The sequence below is a fragment of the Pleurodeles waltl genome, chromosome 10 (assembly GCF_031143425.1).
Source record: "Pleurodeles waltl isolate 20211129_DDA chromosome 10, aPleWal1.hap1.20221129, whole genome shotgun sequence".
Taxonomy (NCBI): Eukaryota; Metazoa; Chordata; class Amphibia; order Caudata; family Salamandridae; genus Pleurodeles; species Pleurodeles waltl.
In genome coordinates, this window is record NC_090449.1 from 222,185,154 (window position 1) to 222,203,650 (window position 18,497).

Genomic DNA, 18,497 nt, shown 5'->3' on the forward strand with positions numbered 1-18,497 from the left:
AGGCCTTTTACAATTCTATGGTTTCTATTGAATTAATGATGGACATTCCTTTCAATGGCCATTGCTACACCTCATGCGGAAATGTAAAGGGAGGAACTGCAATGTAGGAACTTTTAGGAACTTAAAGTTGCCTGGAAAGCATTCTTTGATTAGCATGGACACTTTATGCATCCATCTTCTGTCATGTAACATCATTAAGTTATTCATGTCCGGCAGGTCCACTGTAAATGATAGAAGCCACACTGGTGTGATCCAGATTTTGGAAACCACACTATTGATGAGATACAATATCGAGGACTGAATATGATAAAAAAAGAACTAAGTCTAACTTTTCTGCGCCTAACTCCACATATTTGTACCTACAGTGCAGTACATATATCTTCTATGTATATAGATGTGAAGTTAGCAACAGTAAGTCAATACTTACCTATATGCATTACATTTTGATATTTGGTCCCTCGATATTCTGCCCTAGATATCAGTGTAGCACAATGTTGTTGGTATCGATATTCAGTAGTACAATCAGCCATAACGAATCTGACTCTTCCTGTGATGGCTAAAGGAAGAAGCGTCCACGTGTATCTCCATTTGAACATATTCTCCAAGTTTTCTCAATTACTTTCCTCTATCTGATTCACTTGTTGAAGTGGGAGGTATTTTTCCAACAAGCAATACAGGTACAACACCATCCATGGGCACCATCGCACAGGTGCAAATATTAATGGTCCTTGCCTCTTGCTTTGATCTTCTCTGCATTCAGCCTCTAGATAGACTTTGGTGGAATCTCTCTCTCTGTAGATCTGCAGTAAAAACACCAGGCGATGTCTTCAATGTGTTTCATACAGGATCAGACTCCTGAAAATCTAAATCTTTTTTTAGTTTCAATACATTTTATTGGCTTTTCATTAAGTAACATCATAAGACAGGCATACACACCTAACGTGTCCGTTCCTGTGGAGAACCTGCTCTGCCATAAACCCCTCATGAAACATGCCCCATAAGTGGGCCCCCTCAACTACCCCTTTCACATCCAAGAAAGGACACCTCTCTTTTGAAGGGCCTTATTATTGCCCTATCTCAATTCCCAGTGCCCACAGCAATCAGAATTGTTCCACCCCCCCCTTTGAAGACATCACCATCATAGATTTTGTATATGGATTGTTGACATCTTTAACTGGTCTTTAGTCTGCCAGGCTTATGAGACTCATTTTCAACTTCTCAGTTTTGTTAGTACTAGTCCAGTTTTTCTCAATAGTGATGCTCAGAGCTCGCAGGGTCTGGAACGACAGCGTGAGACAGGTGTTGCGTTTATGTCCATTTATTTCTAATGACACCGTACAGCACTGGTTCCTCTCTGCATGAGAGCATTTGCCTGCACCAGTGCAATCTCTTCACTAGTCTGGTCTCAAGTGTGCCTGTTTCTGCCAGCCAGCCTCTTTCTTCGGGCCGGAATTGGTCATTGTCCTTGAAGGGGCAGTGTCCAACCTCGAATTCTTCTGCAGGTTCCAACTCCCAACACTAAAGTATGGCAGCTTAAAAATACTTCTTAAAAAATGATATGCAGCATGTATTACATCTCAAGACATTAATATTGCATGCTCTATATCGACCTACCCACTACATCACATGGTAAGGACAGATCAAGGTAAGAATAGTCATTAGAATGAAGTACTTACCTTGCGATGCAGTGGTAGATGGTATGGATGCAATATTATTATTATAAGTCAATATTATCAACCTCGATATAGTGTCCCATATTCCTCTTTAATGCTTCTTCGGATGTGCAGATGTAAACAGCTGAACTTGTAAACGGCTCTCCGTGAGGCACTTTAGGTGGCTGCCCTCCTTCAAACATTCAAACGATGAGTAATAGACAAATTCACGGACCTTGAAATGATGAAGGCACTATCTTGGCCATATCGCTCAACAACTGCCCAAGGTCAATCATTTCCACATGGTAAAATCTCAAGGAGTAACAATAACAGGACCCTGAAATTCAGCCGCTTACCAATTGCAAAACCCTAATATACACACAGGGAAACCAACCAATCTAAAGAAACACATCCCAAACATCTGTCACACGGAAGAGTGGTGATACAGGAAAAATACTATGTCGCTGACCTTTTTAAAAGTGACTTTAGATGTCTAAAGATGTATAAAGGAGGGATGGGGCTTATTTAAATAGATTCAATGGCATAAAATCACTTGCCCACAATAACACATTCAGCATTTGTCACAAGTCTGACTGTTGTCATATTCTAATCTCATGCCTGGTACAGAAACAGGTTACTGGCCCTAATACAGCACGAATTAGCGCTTGTCATCACTCAAACTAGAAATAACAACCCTACACTCGAGCTGATGAAACATTGCCATACACTAAACAGTGCCCCAACATGTAGCCTTTGTTATAGAAGACAATGACGCATCAATCACGAAATATACCTTTATCTTGTACCATTAATTGTGCAGCAACCAAAGTACCCAAATGTTCTCACTTTCATGAAAGCACTGTAGAAACCCAGCTCCTTCCACTATATCTCCGTAACTGTGTCACTATTCTCCATCACTAATGTCAAACCAACTTAAAAGCCCCAAAAATCACGCAAGACATATTTGAATTCAATATCTCCTCCCTAGCTGCTAGTTTCTAGACCCCACCTTTAAGTATTTGGTTGCATCAGAAATGAAACACAAAACATAGCATAACATAGAACAGCATTGCATAAATAACATGCTGATAATACTCCATTAAGATGATTTATGTCACATCCTTGACTTGTGGCCCTAGGGCTAGGTTTGGAAAAAATATTCACCTCCAGTTTCCAAACATCTGTTAAAATAGCAAGAGAATCCTATCCCTAGTTCGAGCCTGTTACTTTTGAAAGCATTGAAAAGACTGGCCGGGCCCGGTTCTCTTAGCGGTGTCATCATAGAAGCGGTGGGCCATTCCTGTGATCATGAAGCTGACTCCCAGCTGTGATTTTTTTTTTTTCAGTGTGAAAAAACTGCCTAGATAAGGTAGTCAAATCACTAATATTAAAAAGCCCAGTTTGATGCCCAGAACCTCCTGGCATCGCTTCCCTTTGCTAAAAGAGTCATATAGATTGGAAGATGCTCTTTAAGTGCTAATGAGACGATGCCGTACATGTGATAGAGCCTCGGGTATGTGCTCAATTAACTGGTAAACACTCAGAAAGTGGTCGACTTCAAGAGCCAAACGCGAGGATGAACAATGTACTTATGGGCATTAATCCTAGAAGAGACCATAACAAGAGCGGTCCATCAATGCTAACGCTTTCTGTCTAAATAAGGTATGGAATTTCCTAATCTGGAGTCTGGAGTCCACTTGGCAGGCTCAGATGGAAGTACTTTCCACTGCTGCCATAATGTTCAGAACTCCTTGCTTTCCTCTGCTGGCACCCATTACCAGTTTGGGCAATGGATGCGCTTTCTGACAAGAGAAAGGTCTGAGTAGCCGTTTTGGCATTTATAGCTACCTATATGGTGGGCGGTACCTTACACTGCTCAGTTGCTTTGCCCATATTGGAATCTGAGGTTTCCGCCCCGGTTGCAAGCTAGAGCCCTTGGAGACCACGATTCCTCCAGCGGGACGGTCGGTGATCCTCTCGTCTTATACTTATTACAGTTTTGTGTGGTCGCGGCCACAGCAAAATTTGAAGCTGAGGCTGCAGCTTTTTACAGTTTAACTATGGATATGCGCACTCGCCTTGTAACCCATGACCTGCTACATCATTTGCAGATTTAGATACAAATATATATATTTTTTTTTAACTGAAATGGTTTAAAAGTTATCCAAATAACTGCTCAAGGGATGCAGTGCTGCATCCTACACTTTGACAAAGGTAATAGGACCCAACTCGCTTTTGATTCCTATATTCAGGCATTTAAACAGCTGATAACTTTCCTCAGTGTGTAAACTTCAATAGTTGGTGTGCTGGGGAAGTACTTTTAGTTTCAGCAGAACAGAACATGAAGTAGTTAATGTAATTCTTACTAGGTGGAAAGATTGACTCCTTTTTCATGAAAATATTCTCTTTCTCTAGTCGCACAAATTCATGTTTACTTCACAGACACTGTTCTCAAAGCAGCTTTTAATTCAAGAAGGGTGTTTCTACTTTAAAAGAATCCTTAGTATTGTGCATAATTTTTTAAGCTTTGATGTCTTGCATCCTTGTGAGTAAGCCAAAGTATATGTTTTACACAAACACGAACACTGTGAAATAGATTTTTTCTGGGGAGTGTAACATTGTACTCAGAGTCGGACTGGCCGATAGGCAATCAGGGAGTGCCTTTGGGCTGGTTTAATAGGTCAGTGTGTGGACCTTATGTGAATGTTTGTGGGCCTGTTTTATGGTCTGCTGGGTCAGATTTTAATGTTGATTTCTATGATATTAAAACAAGAATTGCCTGCAGCAAGATCAGATCCATCTAGTTTTCCATACCTTGCAAAAACAATTATACAGCGTGTCTTTACAAATTCGAACCAGTCCTGATTTGAAAACTTGGGCCACTTTTTAGCTATCTAATTCACTAATGGGCCACTTTTATTTTGGTGCCCAGCCTATTTTCTATCCAAGTCTGACCATGATTGTACATCTTGTACACAAACTATTACATTGTGTGAGGTAGAAAGGACAGTGCCCTCACTATGCACCCAGTAGATGGCGAATACCATTTTCAAAAGCATCTACTGAATATGTCGTTTTTTTTCTTCTGAAACCTATGTATTTGTACCATTGAGATATCTTTTATATTAACGTATGTTAACGTGTCAAAATAGTGTGGCAATGCATCAGAATGTACCACTAAAATGTCCCCTCACTAATGTAACTTACTGCATAATTTGCCTCATTTTGCCACATAAGTTGATCCTCCCTTGCCGCTCAATTAATTTAGCCTTGGCAGCAGTGCACCAACTTTGTTTAGAAGTTAAATGTTTGCCATCAGGTGATTGTAATTGCATATCCTTTTTTTGGACACATTTTTTGCACTGGGTTCTTGAGGTCTGAAAAATGCCATTGAGCGAGCCCGAACAAGAATAGCACCATAATGCGTGAACATAACAATACAAGCTTTCATGGAGCGGGAAGTGAATTCCCAGGTCCCTCATCTCAGATGGCACAAACCCAGCAAATAAAACATGCTGGCTCAAGTGGCATTGCAATAAATGTGTCTGAAGGAAGGGATACTCATGGACAACTTCCTCCTTTTCTTCATGTATTCCTACATAGAAGACAAAGATATTCCTTTAGATGAGGTCACAGGAAGTAAGGTCCTATTGTTATGCCTGCCCTTTAGTGGGTTTGGCTTTCAATGTCAAAACACTACCGTTCTGGGCTTGTTTGCTGTCATGATATCTGTATTTTTTGGTGCTTTGTTATGCATTATCGCCGATTCACACATATGCACTCTCCTGCTAGTTGTACATGAGGAGGCAACACTTGATATGTGAGAAAAAAGTACAGGCCCCCAAAGCTTTTCTAAGGATCCCCCCACCAACACTGCTGAATACTGAGGTTGTTGAATACAACACTGTTCCTATACTTGAATCCACCCCATACCTCTGTCTTCAACCACCCTCAACTCACTGATTCATTACCTCTCTATCGCAGGTTCTTTTAAATCTCTGTTTTTTGTTAATGGCCAAGAATTGGCGAAGCCAGTAGCTCTGGGTTTTGGGTGGCAACATGTAAACACAGGCATTCAGAAATGCTGTTTACATGTAATACATGCAGACAAGTTGTTCATCAGATTAAAACATGCCCAGATGGCTTTGCTGGTGCTGGTGAAAAGTACAAAAAAGGATTTCCTTTTGTACAGAATGGGTATAGGGGATAGAGAATCGAATATAACAAGCAGTGTGATCACTGTTTACATTTTTCACATGCAAAATAGTCCCTTATGTCTTCCAATGGAAGCACTTCATTGAAAGTGGAATAGTACACCACATACCTAATGGCGAGGTGACCGAGTGACACCCCCTGCCTAAAGCCAACTTCTACTTTATGTCTACTTTAAAGAATTGGTAACAATAGGTCTTGCAAGAAGATGTGCTGTCAAACCAGCCTAAAAATCCCCCAAAGACTGCTCTACATACGCTGCTTGGGCAGTAACCGCGCCCGGCTGTCTCTGAGCTGTACTTGTTTATGGTGTAAAAGATGCTGTGGGGCCTGGATGGTCACTGACGCTTGGATCACATCCAACACAGCCTAAATTACCCATATGGCATTTCAAAAGGCTCCCTGGGCTCTCTCTCCAGAATGTCCTGGACCACATAACTTGAGAAGCAAGATAGTGAGATAACCTCCTGCTCGAGATCCCAGCTATGAAAAAAAAATCCAAAACACTGAAGCAGTCTTGCCCCCAACGTGCCCAGACTATGCAATTCAACCCCTCGGACCTAAGGGCAACGAAGTCATACAAATTATCCAAAAAGGAACTGAAAACGTTGTTATTCAGACAACACTAGCAACTACGATAATAAGAGACCCGTGTAACCCCTCCCCTTTGGGGCATCTCATGAACAGTATCACTAACAAAGGTGGATTCCAAACTGACACATTGCTTAAATTCTATCGTAACCCGGATCATCTCCATGCGAGCCGTGATCACCACCGAACTAACGCGGCCTTTCATCTACGTCCATTGCCTATACTGAAATGTTTACATTGACCCGATTGTATATTCTCCTTTAATGCATGCTCATTGCCAGTTGTTTGTTTGATACAACAGCTCTGTTAGTCCTGTACAGATGCTTTTATCATTATTTCCCTCAGCATCCTCTAGAATTCAAGCAGTCCTTTGATGTAAGGTGCTCTTGTGCCTCTGTGCCTTGTCTGTGTTATATGAAAGAAAGCGGAACAGTAATAAATATAGGCAAAAATAAATAAAAGTATGCTCTGTGATATCCTTGTTTGGTGCCTGGGTGCAACCGGAGTCCCAAGGCAACTTTCCCCTTTGCCCCACCAGCCCTTCTTTCCTAAATACAAACCGTAGCCGCTCGTGTCGGATGCGGTTGTAACAGTCTTACCCCGTGGCTTCTACTTACAACAAACTCATTTCCACTCTTACTATTTGCATTGTGGGACTGAATTTCAAGGCTAAGAATACCTAGATAAAAGAATATCATGGACAAAATATTGAAGGGTAAGAGTGCATCTAGGTGATGTATAAATTTACCATTCCTAAATCCACATCTACATACCTTGAAGATATATACATATATATCATCAAGATATATATCTTGAGTTAGGCATAAAAAACTATGGTCACCTTTCAGTATTTTGGATTTAATCATTTGTCCTCGATATTTGTATCCCTTGATATTCTAGCTTTGGTATTCAGGGGCATACCAAGTAGGAAGGCTTCTTACTATGAACTGATTTCTGCTCTTCCCATTGGAAGATTGACCTAATCATATTTCCTTTCTCCACAGACTTATTCCGGCCTTTTCTGCGTTGTGGTAAATCCGTATAAAATGTTGCCCATCTATTCTGAGAAGATCATTGAAATGTACAAGGGAAAGAAAAGGCACGAAATGCCACCACATATCTATGCGATTGCTGATACGGCTTACAGGAGCATGCTGCAAGGTAAGACATAAAAATCAAAGCTTTGTAAGACAACACATTAAAAAAGCTGCGGGTGTAAGTAGTGGCTAGCACAGATGAAGGGCTGGTTATACTTAAACCTGTCATAAAGAATCTGTTTTTTCTTAAACTTAGTTTTTACAGATAAAAAGTTACTAAAGAGGTGGCAATGTGTCTTCCGCACAGCGTAAGGCCCTTCACAAAGGTTGGGAGGTCATCTTCCAGTTTCTTATTGCTATATTTGGTTGTTAAACTGTACTAATAAGTGAAATTGTTACCCAGACTGTGTTACCTTGGGTAAAGGTGGCAAAATAATAAAATATTACTATCACTAAATGAGCTGCATTTTGCACATGTTTTGCTTTTTCTTTCTGGTCCTCCACGCCACATAATTTGGCCCTCTGTTGCCACATAATTCTGGCTGCCTGAGCTGAACTTAGCTGGCCTGAGGAGGTCACAGCTCCTATAGGCGTGAGTTCCTTGGCTCAGCAAAGGTGCCTCGAGGCCCTCCCCTGGGTGACGAGAAAAGCGTCACCCATTGACTTCGACCTGGGCGTTTCAGGTTTAAGCCCTGAAGCGCCCAGGGCGAGTGTCAATCAGTGACACCTCGTCACAGAGTTGGGAGGGGTCAGAAGTCTCACTGACCCCATCCCACTCTGTGACAAGGCTGGGACTGCTGCCTAAGGTCAGCCAATGAGGGAAGGCAGCAGTCCCAACCCTCCTGGGACCTCTGAGGCTGAAGGTAAGTGTGTGTGTGATCTTTTAAAATTAATGTTTGGTGCATGCGTGTATGTTTGAATGTTATGAGTGTTGTTAATGGATGTGTGTGCGTGTGTGAAAGAATGAGTGTGTGTGTGTGATCTTTTAAAATTAATGTTTGGTGCGTGCATGTATGAATGTTATGAGTGTTGTTAATGGATGTGTGTGCGTGCGTGTAAGAAGGAGTGTGTGTGTGCTTCCCGCCCGCCCCCCTCCCTCCTAAAGCTGCCGGCCGCCATTAAACTGGGAAACCCTTCAGAAAACACTAACCCTATGGTTGGGTTGTCCTTACACTATCAGTGAATCTTTACACAAGGGCCACTGATGGAATAAAACAAACCTTGAAGGCTTGCCAGCCTGCTTCATAAGCTTTCTGAGGTATTTCCAGGAAGTCCTGCTTTGCTCTTGCCAACAGTAAATCTCTTTCTAAGAGTGAATGGGATAATGTTGTTTTTTTAGTTTAGCAATGCAATTACCATTTATGAATAAAGTACACAGGAAATGTGTCTCCAGTATGTGTTATAATATGTTTGTGTCTCCTTATAGCTCGCATTCTACCATTATTATGGCTTCAATGGGCTACCAAAGGTTTGAGTCCCTTCTAAGCTAGTTCATGAGAGTTTCATCGCAGGCTGGAGTCTGTTTTAAATAGCAAGGATGGGGTAATGATTGTGTATATGTCCGTTCCTCAATAAGGTGCCTATGACATGTTCCTCGACTTACTGGAGCATGATCACGATGGAATGGAATGTGAGTGCTTTACAAAAGTGCTTACTCATCTTCCACGTCAGTAGACCAGCTCATTCCCAAACAAGTGGTTAAAGCTGAACAGCATTTGTTGCTGGTTCTTGCCATTATATACTCAGATAGCCAGCGGCTAGGTTTTCTGGGCGCTTTTAGTTTTTTTGAGTCAATCTAATGTTTTCTGGTGCAACTTAGTGTGTAGTATGGTAAGGTGGGAGACAGTGATCTATTCTGAGCACATTGATCCCGATTGTATGGCATATATGTGCTGTGGCGGATATGTGTGAAGTGCTTTGTATAACACATTGTGCTGAAGGTCCAGAATTATTTTGTGGCTTCACGTGAGCAGGGTGATATCCAACTATGGGCCTTATTACTCATGCAGGGTAATATAGCATGATATATCTAAACAGCTAGTCGTAAAATCCAGACACATGCTTGGAATCATATAGATGTATGTTGTGTTTGCACCAGGTTGCTTTTTTCGTGTGTCACGAGTACCAAGAACTGCATACATTCCGCACGCAGTCCTACATTTTACACGTATGAAAGATCATCCTTCACAGGTTCTATCAACATTTCAATTATGTCCTCTTTTTGCGCAGTGCGAAACCTTGTAATTTTAGCATTAGTTGTTCAATGCATTCCCTGTTCATGTTGCTCCAATCAGTTAGTTAAGAAAGCATTGGTAAAACCTTGTCTTTTTGTGAATGCCCGAGTTTTTTTTTGTCATGGATCTTACAAAACTATACTGTTGTGCAAGCTGCCAGGCTTTTGTCAGTCTCAAAAAATATCTGGCTAAAAGAAAAATATTTTTTTAGTTCCATACAGCCCACATTGGCAGAATAGTCCCTGGCAAAGAAGGAAACTGTGTTGTGTGAGGATATGCTCCTTGTGAAAGAGCAGAATCCCCGCACTCGCAATGAAGTTAGCCAAAGGCTGAAATAGGCTGACCCACTGCCCTAAGCTTTATGCTATACTGGGATGAAGAAAAATACGAATGACCCATTAACAGTCCTATGTACCTAGAGGGCTCACTGAAAGCCCCTTTAAGTAAGTATAGCATTCATACATGATTTTTGTAAACCTAAATGGTGAATGCTAGACCAAGAAAGTGACTTATGAACACTGTTGAGGTTTTAGCATCAAACAGCCATTAGGAAGTATTGTGAAATATGAACCATTATCATTGACTAGCCATTCTCAAGAAGGGAGGGGCCAGTGATCGAGGCAGTATGAATATCAAGGGTTTTTTACAAGATGGCAGACGTATGAATTTAGTAGTCCTTTGCACTGAAAGGAACCTCTTTGTGTGTGGCTGTGCTCCTTGTGAAAGGACAGAATGCAGTCACTCTCTGAACGCAGCCAGTGGCTGAAATGGGCTTATCCATTGCTCTATACTGTATGCTGTAGTGAGCGCAATAGGCTGTAGTAAAAGTCCTATGGATCAAGAGGGCTGGCTGAAAGACCCTACAAGTAAGTATATTATCCATACATGGTTTTTATAAAATCTAAAGTTCATGGCTATCGCAGTGTAGTGAACACTATCACATGGTCTGAGGTTTTATCATCAAGTAGCCACTAAGAATGATTGTGAAATATGAATAATTGATACTGACTAGCCATGCTCAAGAAGGGCTGGGCGAGTAAATCGATGCAGTTCGAATACCAAGAGAGGGGGCTTCAGGATGACAAACATATAAGCAAATACTAGCTAATGGAGATCTATTGTATGTAAATTCACCTCATACATATTCATTGTGAATATCCTAAAACCTGGTGGTATTTTACTTTTCTTTGCGCGACTCGGTCAGTTAAGAGGAAATACTGGGAAGGAAACAGAGGACATGTTGATAGATTCATTTGCTGGTGAGGTTCTACGTTTTTCCTTTCCTTTATGATTGAATAGTTCGGTAACGTAAGGACAAAAGCTGAAATTAGACAATACAAATTGGCCCCGGTTACTAGCCGGGTGCTAGTAACATTTCCAGTGCAAGCTCCCTGGTCTGGTGCTGTTTGCCCAGGTGCTTATTACACATGTGCTTATTACACATGTGCAAATTGCTTACCCCGCACTATGTGGCCAAAGGGGTAAGCCACGAAAACCCCAGTGAAAAAGTGTGCTGGCAAATAATGCGTAAATAAGATTGCCACACCGTGGACACACTCAGATGTTCTGATTAGCATTCCTTGGAATGACCATGAAATTCCAGAGTGCTGAAATAGGAATTTCTACAATATTTGCCAACAAAATTCTCATCAAACTTTACCTGGTGGCAATCTGTAGACCGATAGCGCGAGGTAAGCATGTTTGGAAGATGCGCAAATAGCGCGTATGCAAGTAACACGTGGACAGATACTTGCCCCTGCCTCGGAGTTAGCAGCTATGGCTGAACCAGAGCCTTCGTGCTTGCAGTAGTTGTTTGGGATGAAGATCACTCAGGCAGGGACGAGCCGCCATTAATCGCTTTTCGTTCTTGAAGTCTCGAGAGACTTGATCCAGGCACTCGGGGAGGCCTGCGGATTAGGAGCTGGTGAAAGCACAGTTAGCCCCTTCGAGTGAAAGCAGCACTCATGCCCTGCTCGCAGACTGCGGACAGGAGATAAGATTACCTTCTGACTTGTGGAGTGGAGGATGCGGCCGGGCTCTTGTGTTCGGCCAAGATAGGACTCCTTTCCCCTGCTGGGCCTAATCATAGGACGGCTGTCACTGTATACAGTGTTCACTCTGGATTCACTGACTGGTGATTGGGGTCGAACTAAACCTTCTGCGGCAGACACATTGTAATACCTTACAACCAGTGCTTAAATTGTAAATAAAAACGTACCGGTGCTCAAAGCCCTCCTCTTAAACACTCGGCTGCTGCAATTAAATGTGCGAGCCCAGAATACTAAGGCAGCGTAATCCTGAAGCCATCTCGGGCCTCTTCAATCTATTTACATTCACTCCCTGCCCCTTCAGCTCACTATTGCAGCTTTCTGCTTTCTCCCTTTGTGACGCTTTTTTTGTTTTTCTCTTCCTCCGTCTTTCCCATATGTGTCTTTTGCTCGCAGTAAATGCTTGAGGCAGAAAACTAAGTGTGGCACCTGAAAAATAAGTGCCGGTGCTCAGCACCGGAAATAACAAGCACAAATTAAGCACTGCTTAAAACACTGCTGTGGTCAAATGAAATAAATGCAAGTTCACAGTGCGTTGTAAACGTATCAAGCTGTTGTGCAAAGTGTTTAATTAAAATTCGAAACACCTGCATGGCTGCTTAAGGTTTAGAATTATTATTTATCCTTATGAATCTGAATATAATATATATTTATTGAAAATTCACCTAAAATCGGTATGGGTGTAGGGGAAAGAGCTTCTTAATATGGAAAAAAAATCCCTGTGGAAAAAAAATATTTTTTCTCAAGCGAAAATATATGCATGTTTAATTTTACTTGGTAAAATGCATATCACAGAATTACTTAATATTTTACTTTACCTATATAATAATGCCCAGTGGAGTCTGGTCACAATGTACATTTTCTCAAGTGCCCAAAGGTGATTTCATTCACAGTTTGCGCTATGGAGGAACATTCCATTACTCAACTAAATCTGTTTATTAAAAGTGAGTTTAGCAGGGGTCTTTCCCGGAGTAAATGTAAATGAATGAATGAATAAAAAGTAATTACCCATCATCCTTCATCCTCGACCCAGTCCACCTAAGCATGTACGGACTGGGAGGAGGAGGGCTCTGATTCAGGGTAATGAAAATTACCGGTAAGTAGTGTACTGATTCCTTTCTCGTCCTGGAAAGGGATTTTTTACTCCTTCTGTTGACAGTGCCGGAAGAGCTGGGCGAATAGTGTGGGAATCCTCACACATCACCAACTTCACCATCTGCATGGCCCCATCGTACCTACAATTAGTGGTGTAAGAGAAATTGAGGGGGCCTCCCTCCTGCAAAGTACTTCGAGGGGCCCCACTCCAGAGTCAGTTACGAGCTCTCGGGCCATGGTATTGTGCTGAGGGGGCCCCTGGAGCTCGGTGGTCCCCTGCACCTCAGTGGCTGCGGGGGCCTATGTTACGCCACTGGCTAGAAGGTAAATTCCACCTGCACCTATTCTCTTTTTACAGGGCTTATGCTAGGAATGTCAAATACAGTCACTGAATTGGCTTGATCCGTGGCGCTGGTAAGACTAAATTGAAGACAAAACCCAGTTTAATGGTTCCATCAGAATCTAGTTTCAGTGAAGACTGAAACTTTATTGTTCCTATCAAGAGATGGATAGAGAACAGCGCTTAATACCCATAGTGCAGATAGTTTCCGAAAAGCAGAAAACAAACCCTCTCTTTGATCTCATACAAGAGTTGGTGCGATGCTCTGCAACTATCACTGACAGATCAATCTCAAGAGCATTATGATCACTTTGAATACGGTGATCAAAAGGCCATCCTTGCTTACTTCTGGAGCACATGACATGAGCCATGCTCTTGTCTTTGTTGGTTTCAGCTTGTCCCTTAATGATAACTGTTATCTATTTTGACCCAGACCAAATCTGGTCTTCTTACGACTTTCATCCTCTATAATCCTTATCTATTGACCTGGTTCCAAATCTGCCTTTGGTCCTTTGGCTCTATCCTCTCAGATACCTAAACAGCCGCCGTTCTGGCCTGGTTTCAATGATCATCTCTTCATGCTTTTGAGCCTGACAGCTTTCATCACCCTTTCTTTCATCTGGCTGCAGCTATGTAATTTGAACATTCAGTGACAGCAAAGTTTCATGAGTATCTGAAACTCTTAAAGTCAACATTGGATTATAGGTGGGTTTGTAACCCACATTGAGTACTCAGACTTTGCCTGGTGCTGGTATTGAACGATCTCTGAATGGTGGGATCACTGCTTTGAATTTGCCTGAGGTATCAACATTTTGCTATATCGACACAATGTTTTAATTGGCTGTATCTAGGAGATATGGGTTTTAGGAATCAATTGTACGAGGGATTGGTCCTTTTTCTTCAGAGCAGAGTGCTAACACCAAGTCAATGTACCCACACTTTAGCTCGCCTCACTGACTTCTGTGGTATCCATTTCTCTGTCAATGATGACTTCACCAAGCCGCTCTTCAAACTTCAGGGGGTTATGGCTGATATTTCAAAGTGGTTGCTGCAATGTATGCTGTATTGTAGCGCGAATTTCTATAGTGCTTTCTTACCTCTTGTTGAGACCGCAAAGCATTTTCAAAACTTTGAGATGATTAATAAAAAATGCTGTAGTAAATTGATGCTTTACTGATGTGACATCTACTAGTGTTAGGTTCGGGTGTCTGGCGTGAGACCCTGGGATTGTGCTCCAAATGTATGTATATGATATTAGGCAAGTAATAAGAGAATTCGGTAACATGTAGCATATACAGAGCAGTCCCGTTGTGGCCTGGTAGACATTTGGGTTCTATAACTGGAAAAAAAACAGCCTGTATGTCTCTTTTCAATTCTCAGTGGTTATTGGTGATTCTTTTCCTCTGCAGATGTATATTGCAAAGCAAACATGTCTGTACTGAGATGGAACTTCCAATAAAGTCAATTTTTTGATAAAAGGAAGGGTTATCAGGTGTGGGGCAGGACTAGAGCTGGGGTGTTTTCTTTACTTGTGTTATCTGAAGTTGGATTGTATTAAGGTTGGTTTCATCCTGTGGATCATCCAGAGTACAAGTCATAGGACTTGATTATCCTTCTTGCCATCAGTAGCCAGTGAAAAGTTTTGGGAGCGAGTATATTTTGTGGTGTTACCTGTTTAGGCTATAAGGACTACTTGTGCTGCAGTGTTCTGGATTGTTTGTAATTTGTTGATTCATTTTCTAGAAAGTCCAGTGTGGAGCCCAATTGCACAGTTCCGACAGGATATTACTAGGGCCAAATAAACCTGCATCCTTCCTGAAAGGCATAGGAAGATGCGTTCAAGAACGCTCATCATATATAAAGAGTCTCCTTTTACTTAGGAAACCGAGCATGGGTGTGCTGCTAATTACTACAGTCTTATATGGACAAGAATGAGATCCTCATGTTTGGCATGAGCGCGGACATGTGGAACCCCACTTTCTGACCTTCAGAAATTATTGTTTGCGTAACGAATTAATTAAGAGACTTGAGGTTTCACATTGGAGTGGTCCTGTCCCATGCTTCCCAGGTTAGCGCTGTGTCATCTGCAAGTCTTTCTCATCTAAATGCAATTTGGAAAATCTTTTTGTATAAATAGAGCAGCTGTCATCAATCAGTGGTTACAGTAATTGTTGGCAATCGCTTGAACTGTGGCAATGCCCTTCATTTAGGGTGGCCACTGTTCCTGTATTGTAGCCTACAGCTGATTCAGAGCCTGGTTACCCGTTGGCAACCTGATGCTTGTGAATTTCATCACATCTCTTTCCTGTGGGAGTTACTGAATTGGCATCCCATAACCTAGAGAATGCAATTTAGGGTGCCTTTTATCGCACAATCTATGGGATGTCTTGCCCATTTCTGAAGCATAACATATTCATAACCAGCCTAATCAAACCTAATCTATTTTAACCTAACTAAACCAAACCTAACCTGGCCTAATTTAGTCCAGCCTCGATTAACCTGTGACCTCACCTCACCTAGTTTAACCTTATCTACCTTGCCTAATCTAACCTCACCTCACTTTAAACCTAACATAATCAAACCTAACTTTATTTTATACAATCTTTAACATAATCTAATGTATCCTTACCCAACCTATAACCTAACCTGAACTAGTTTCACCTAACATCACCTCCCCTCACCTAACCCTAAACTAGCCTAGCCCCACTTAACCTAACCTCACTTTACCTAATCTAACCTAATTTATCCCTCCGCACCTAATCTTGCCTAACCTTCCCCAGACACACCTGACCTTTAACCTAATCTAGAACAGCCTCACCTAACCTCTAACCTAACCTGATTTAACAGCCTACTCTCACCTATTCACTAACCTAAAATAATTTCTACCTTGGTCCAAGTTGGCATTTGACATCTCTGGACCGTTTGGAGTAATTGGTGGTGCACCAAAGTATGCTTTGGTACTGGTGGACTACATGACTAAATGGCCTGAAGTAAAGTTTGTGGATCATGTAAACACCGACATCATCAAAATAAATTTCAAACAAGTATTCTTGAGGGAAGGCTTTCCGGAAGAGATAGTCACTGATAATGGGACACAACTAGTCTCCAAGGAAATGGCAAGTTTTTTATCTGGTTTGGGAATAAAGCACACTTTAACATCACTGTATCACCCTTGTAGCGACGGTTTGGTGGAGAGATTTAACCGGTTTATAAAGGAAAAATTGCAGTTGGCATTGGTTAATGGACTGCCATGGAAGGAAACTGTCGAAGATTTACTATGGGGGTTCAGGACAACACCCCATATCAGTACAGGAATATCCCCATTCACATTGTTAAGAGGTAGAATAGCTGGTTCAAAGTTGAATAAGGAGTGGATGGTGAGGAAAAATGTTGATGTGGACAAGTTGGGTAAAGTGGTGGATGTGAGACCTGCTGTACAGGAAAAAAATAGAACGAGGAGCCAACAAAGTAAATGTCTTGTTGTACAAGAAGGAGATTAGGTGAGAATTAGGAAACCTGGATTTGTGCGGAAGGGCTTATCTAGATTTTCTGCTCCTGCCAGGGTGAGGAAAGTCCTGGATCATGTGGTTGTATTAGAGAATGGAAGAGATGGAATAAATCTTTCATTTCTGTTGTGCCAGAATCTAAGAGGAATCATGACAACGGGAGATTGGGCATGGAAGTAACTGAGAATTGCATGGAGGAGAGTATGGATAAAGGAGTGTCAGGGAGAATGAGGTCATGTCCCATGAAATTCAAAGATTACATTGTACATTAGGTCATTTAGTCAACCACATGCATAGTTATAAGTATATAAGTTTTAGTCAATTTGTTGTATTATTTTTGAGTTATTGTGAAGGAAGGGGGGTATGTTGGCTCCTAGCATGCTGTATGGAAGGCGTTCCACATTCCCGCTAGAATGTGGAACGCGGGGGAAAGAAGGGAAGGCTGGGGTCGGTTGGAGGGGCAGTTATGTTGTAGACTGGGATGAGGGAGGTAATAAATTATAGCCCTCTTACCTGGTGTTGTCTTCCTTTCAGTATTGTTTAAAATGAAGAACCAGTCTCTGTGCTTTTGGAGACGCAACACAAACAACAAAACGCATGTACTGCGTTGGTGACAAATATAAATGTGACAAGCACGATGCTTTGCAGGTCAGAGTGGTGTGTGTACGTGGGAAGTACGCACTGGAATGTCTTGAGAGAAAGGTAACTGTTCCTGAACCTCTTCGCCGTGTTCCCGCCCAGGCACTAAAGAACAGCTTGGACGACACAGGGACATGTTGTTGCATTTATTCTGAATAAGAAAGAGGTGTTTGTGGCTCTCCCGCCAGCTGCGCTTCCTTTCGGAGTGCCTGCCTCCTCTCCCGTGCCCTGTCCCTCGCTGGGCCTCGCCGGCGCTGCGTGCCTCGGGGCAGCGCCGGTAATGATGGATGTCAAGGCGCTGCACGCCAGCGTCTGATCACAGGCCGTTTGCTCCTTTTATGGTAAAGCTGCCACGCGCCATGCTTCCTTGGGATAAACCCTGAGATCCTGTTTGCGATCGGGCAAACTAGCAGGCCTGATGGGAACTGCGCCGCGCGGCAGTCACAGGCAGATGGAAGGGCCTCGGTGGCCTCTCTAAACATTTACAGAAGAACTTCCTAATTGATGACGGCTGCGGTGACGAGGATGGGGGAGCCGCTAATAGACCTTCACTCAGACATGACCATAGAAGAGCATAGGACTGTGGAAGAGTACTGTATTAATTAGGGTAAATAGCTTTCATACAGTGCCTAATGCTACAGTTTTTTTAGGTCTCTCGGTGCTGTTACTATCTTTGCGGCCTCGATCCGATGTGACCGTTTCATTTCCTTCCCGTTGTGTTCTGGGAGATGTAGTCCTGCTTTGCCTCCAATAACCCGGAGAAGACTGACATGGCTCAGTATACTTGTTTGAAACAGGAAAGCCGAGTATTGAAAAGAGAGGGTCCTGGCGACAGCGAGCTGGGTGTCAAACCTACACCAATTGTTACCGTTACCCAGTTTAATTCAATTCACTGTATTGACCTCGGAAGGATGAAAGGCTGAGTTGGTCTGCATTCCGTTTCTTTCTTTATTTTTATATATTTCTTTACTCACGATTTTAACATAAAGTAACAGTAGTACAGCAGCAGTCAAACCATCAGTACTAGAACATCAACAACCAGGAGCAGTTACAGCAGTGAGCAGTTCAGCGATTTCCACAATAGGGGCGGTATCTGCCTAATCTGACCAATCTGGCAGCGTATGTAGTAAACTCCAATTTTGC

The 18,497-nt window shown here is 42.3% G+C and overlaps 1 protein-coding gene and 1 long non-coding RNA gene across 4 annotated transcripts in view; one reads left to right on the forward strand and one right to left on the reverse strand.

Moving 5' to 3' along the window:
• The window catches only part of LOC138261348 (uncharacterized), a 117,591-nt gene extending 99,768 nt beyond the window's left edge, over window positions 1-17,823 (reverse strand). Inside the window, exon 1 of the long non-coding RNA XR_011199085.1 lies at window positions 17,229-17,823. This is a non-coding gene — a long non-coding RNA (uncharacterized lncRNA). The remainder of the gene's footprint in view (window positions 1-17,228) is intronic.
• Window positions 1-18,497, forward strand: part of LOC138261346 (myosin-11) — a 175,078-nt gene that overhangs the window by 14,395 nt on the left and 142,186 nt on the right. For all 3 annotated transcript variants that reach the window (XM_069210196.1, XM_069210197.1, XM_069210198.1), the window contains exon 3: window positions 7,460-7,616. In XM_069210196.1, coding sequence (XP_069066297.1) covers window positions 7,460-7,616 — 157 coding nt within the window. The remainder of the gene's footprint in view (window positions 1-7,459; window positions 7,617-18,497) is intronic.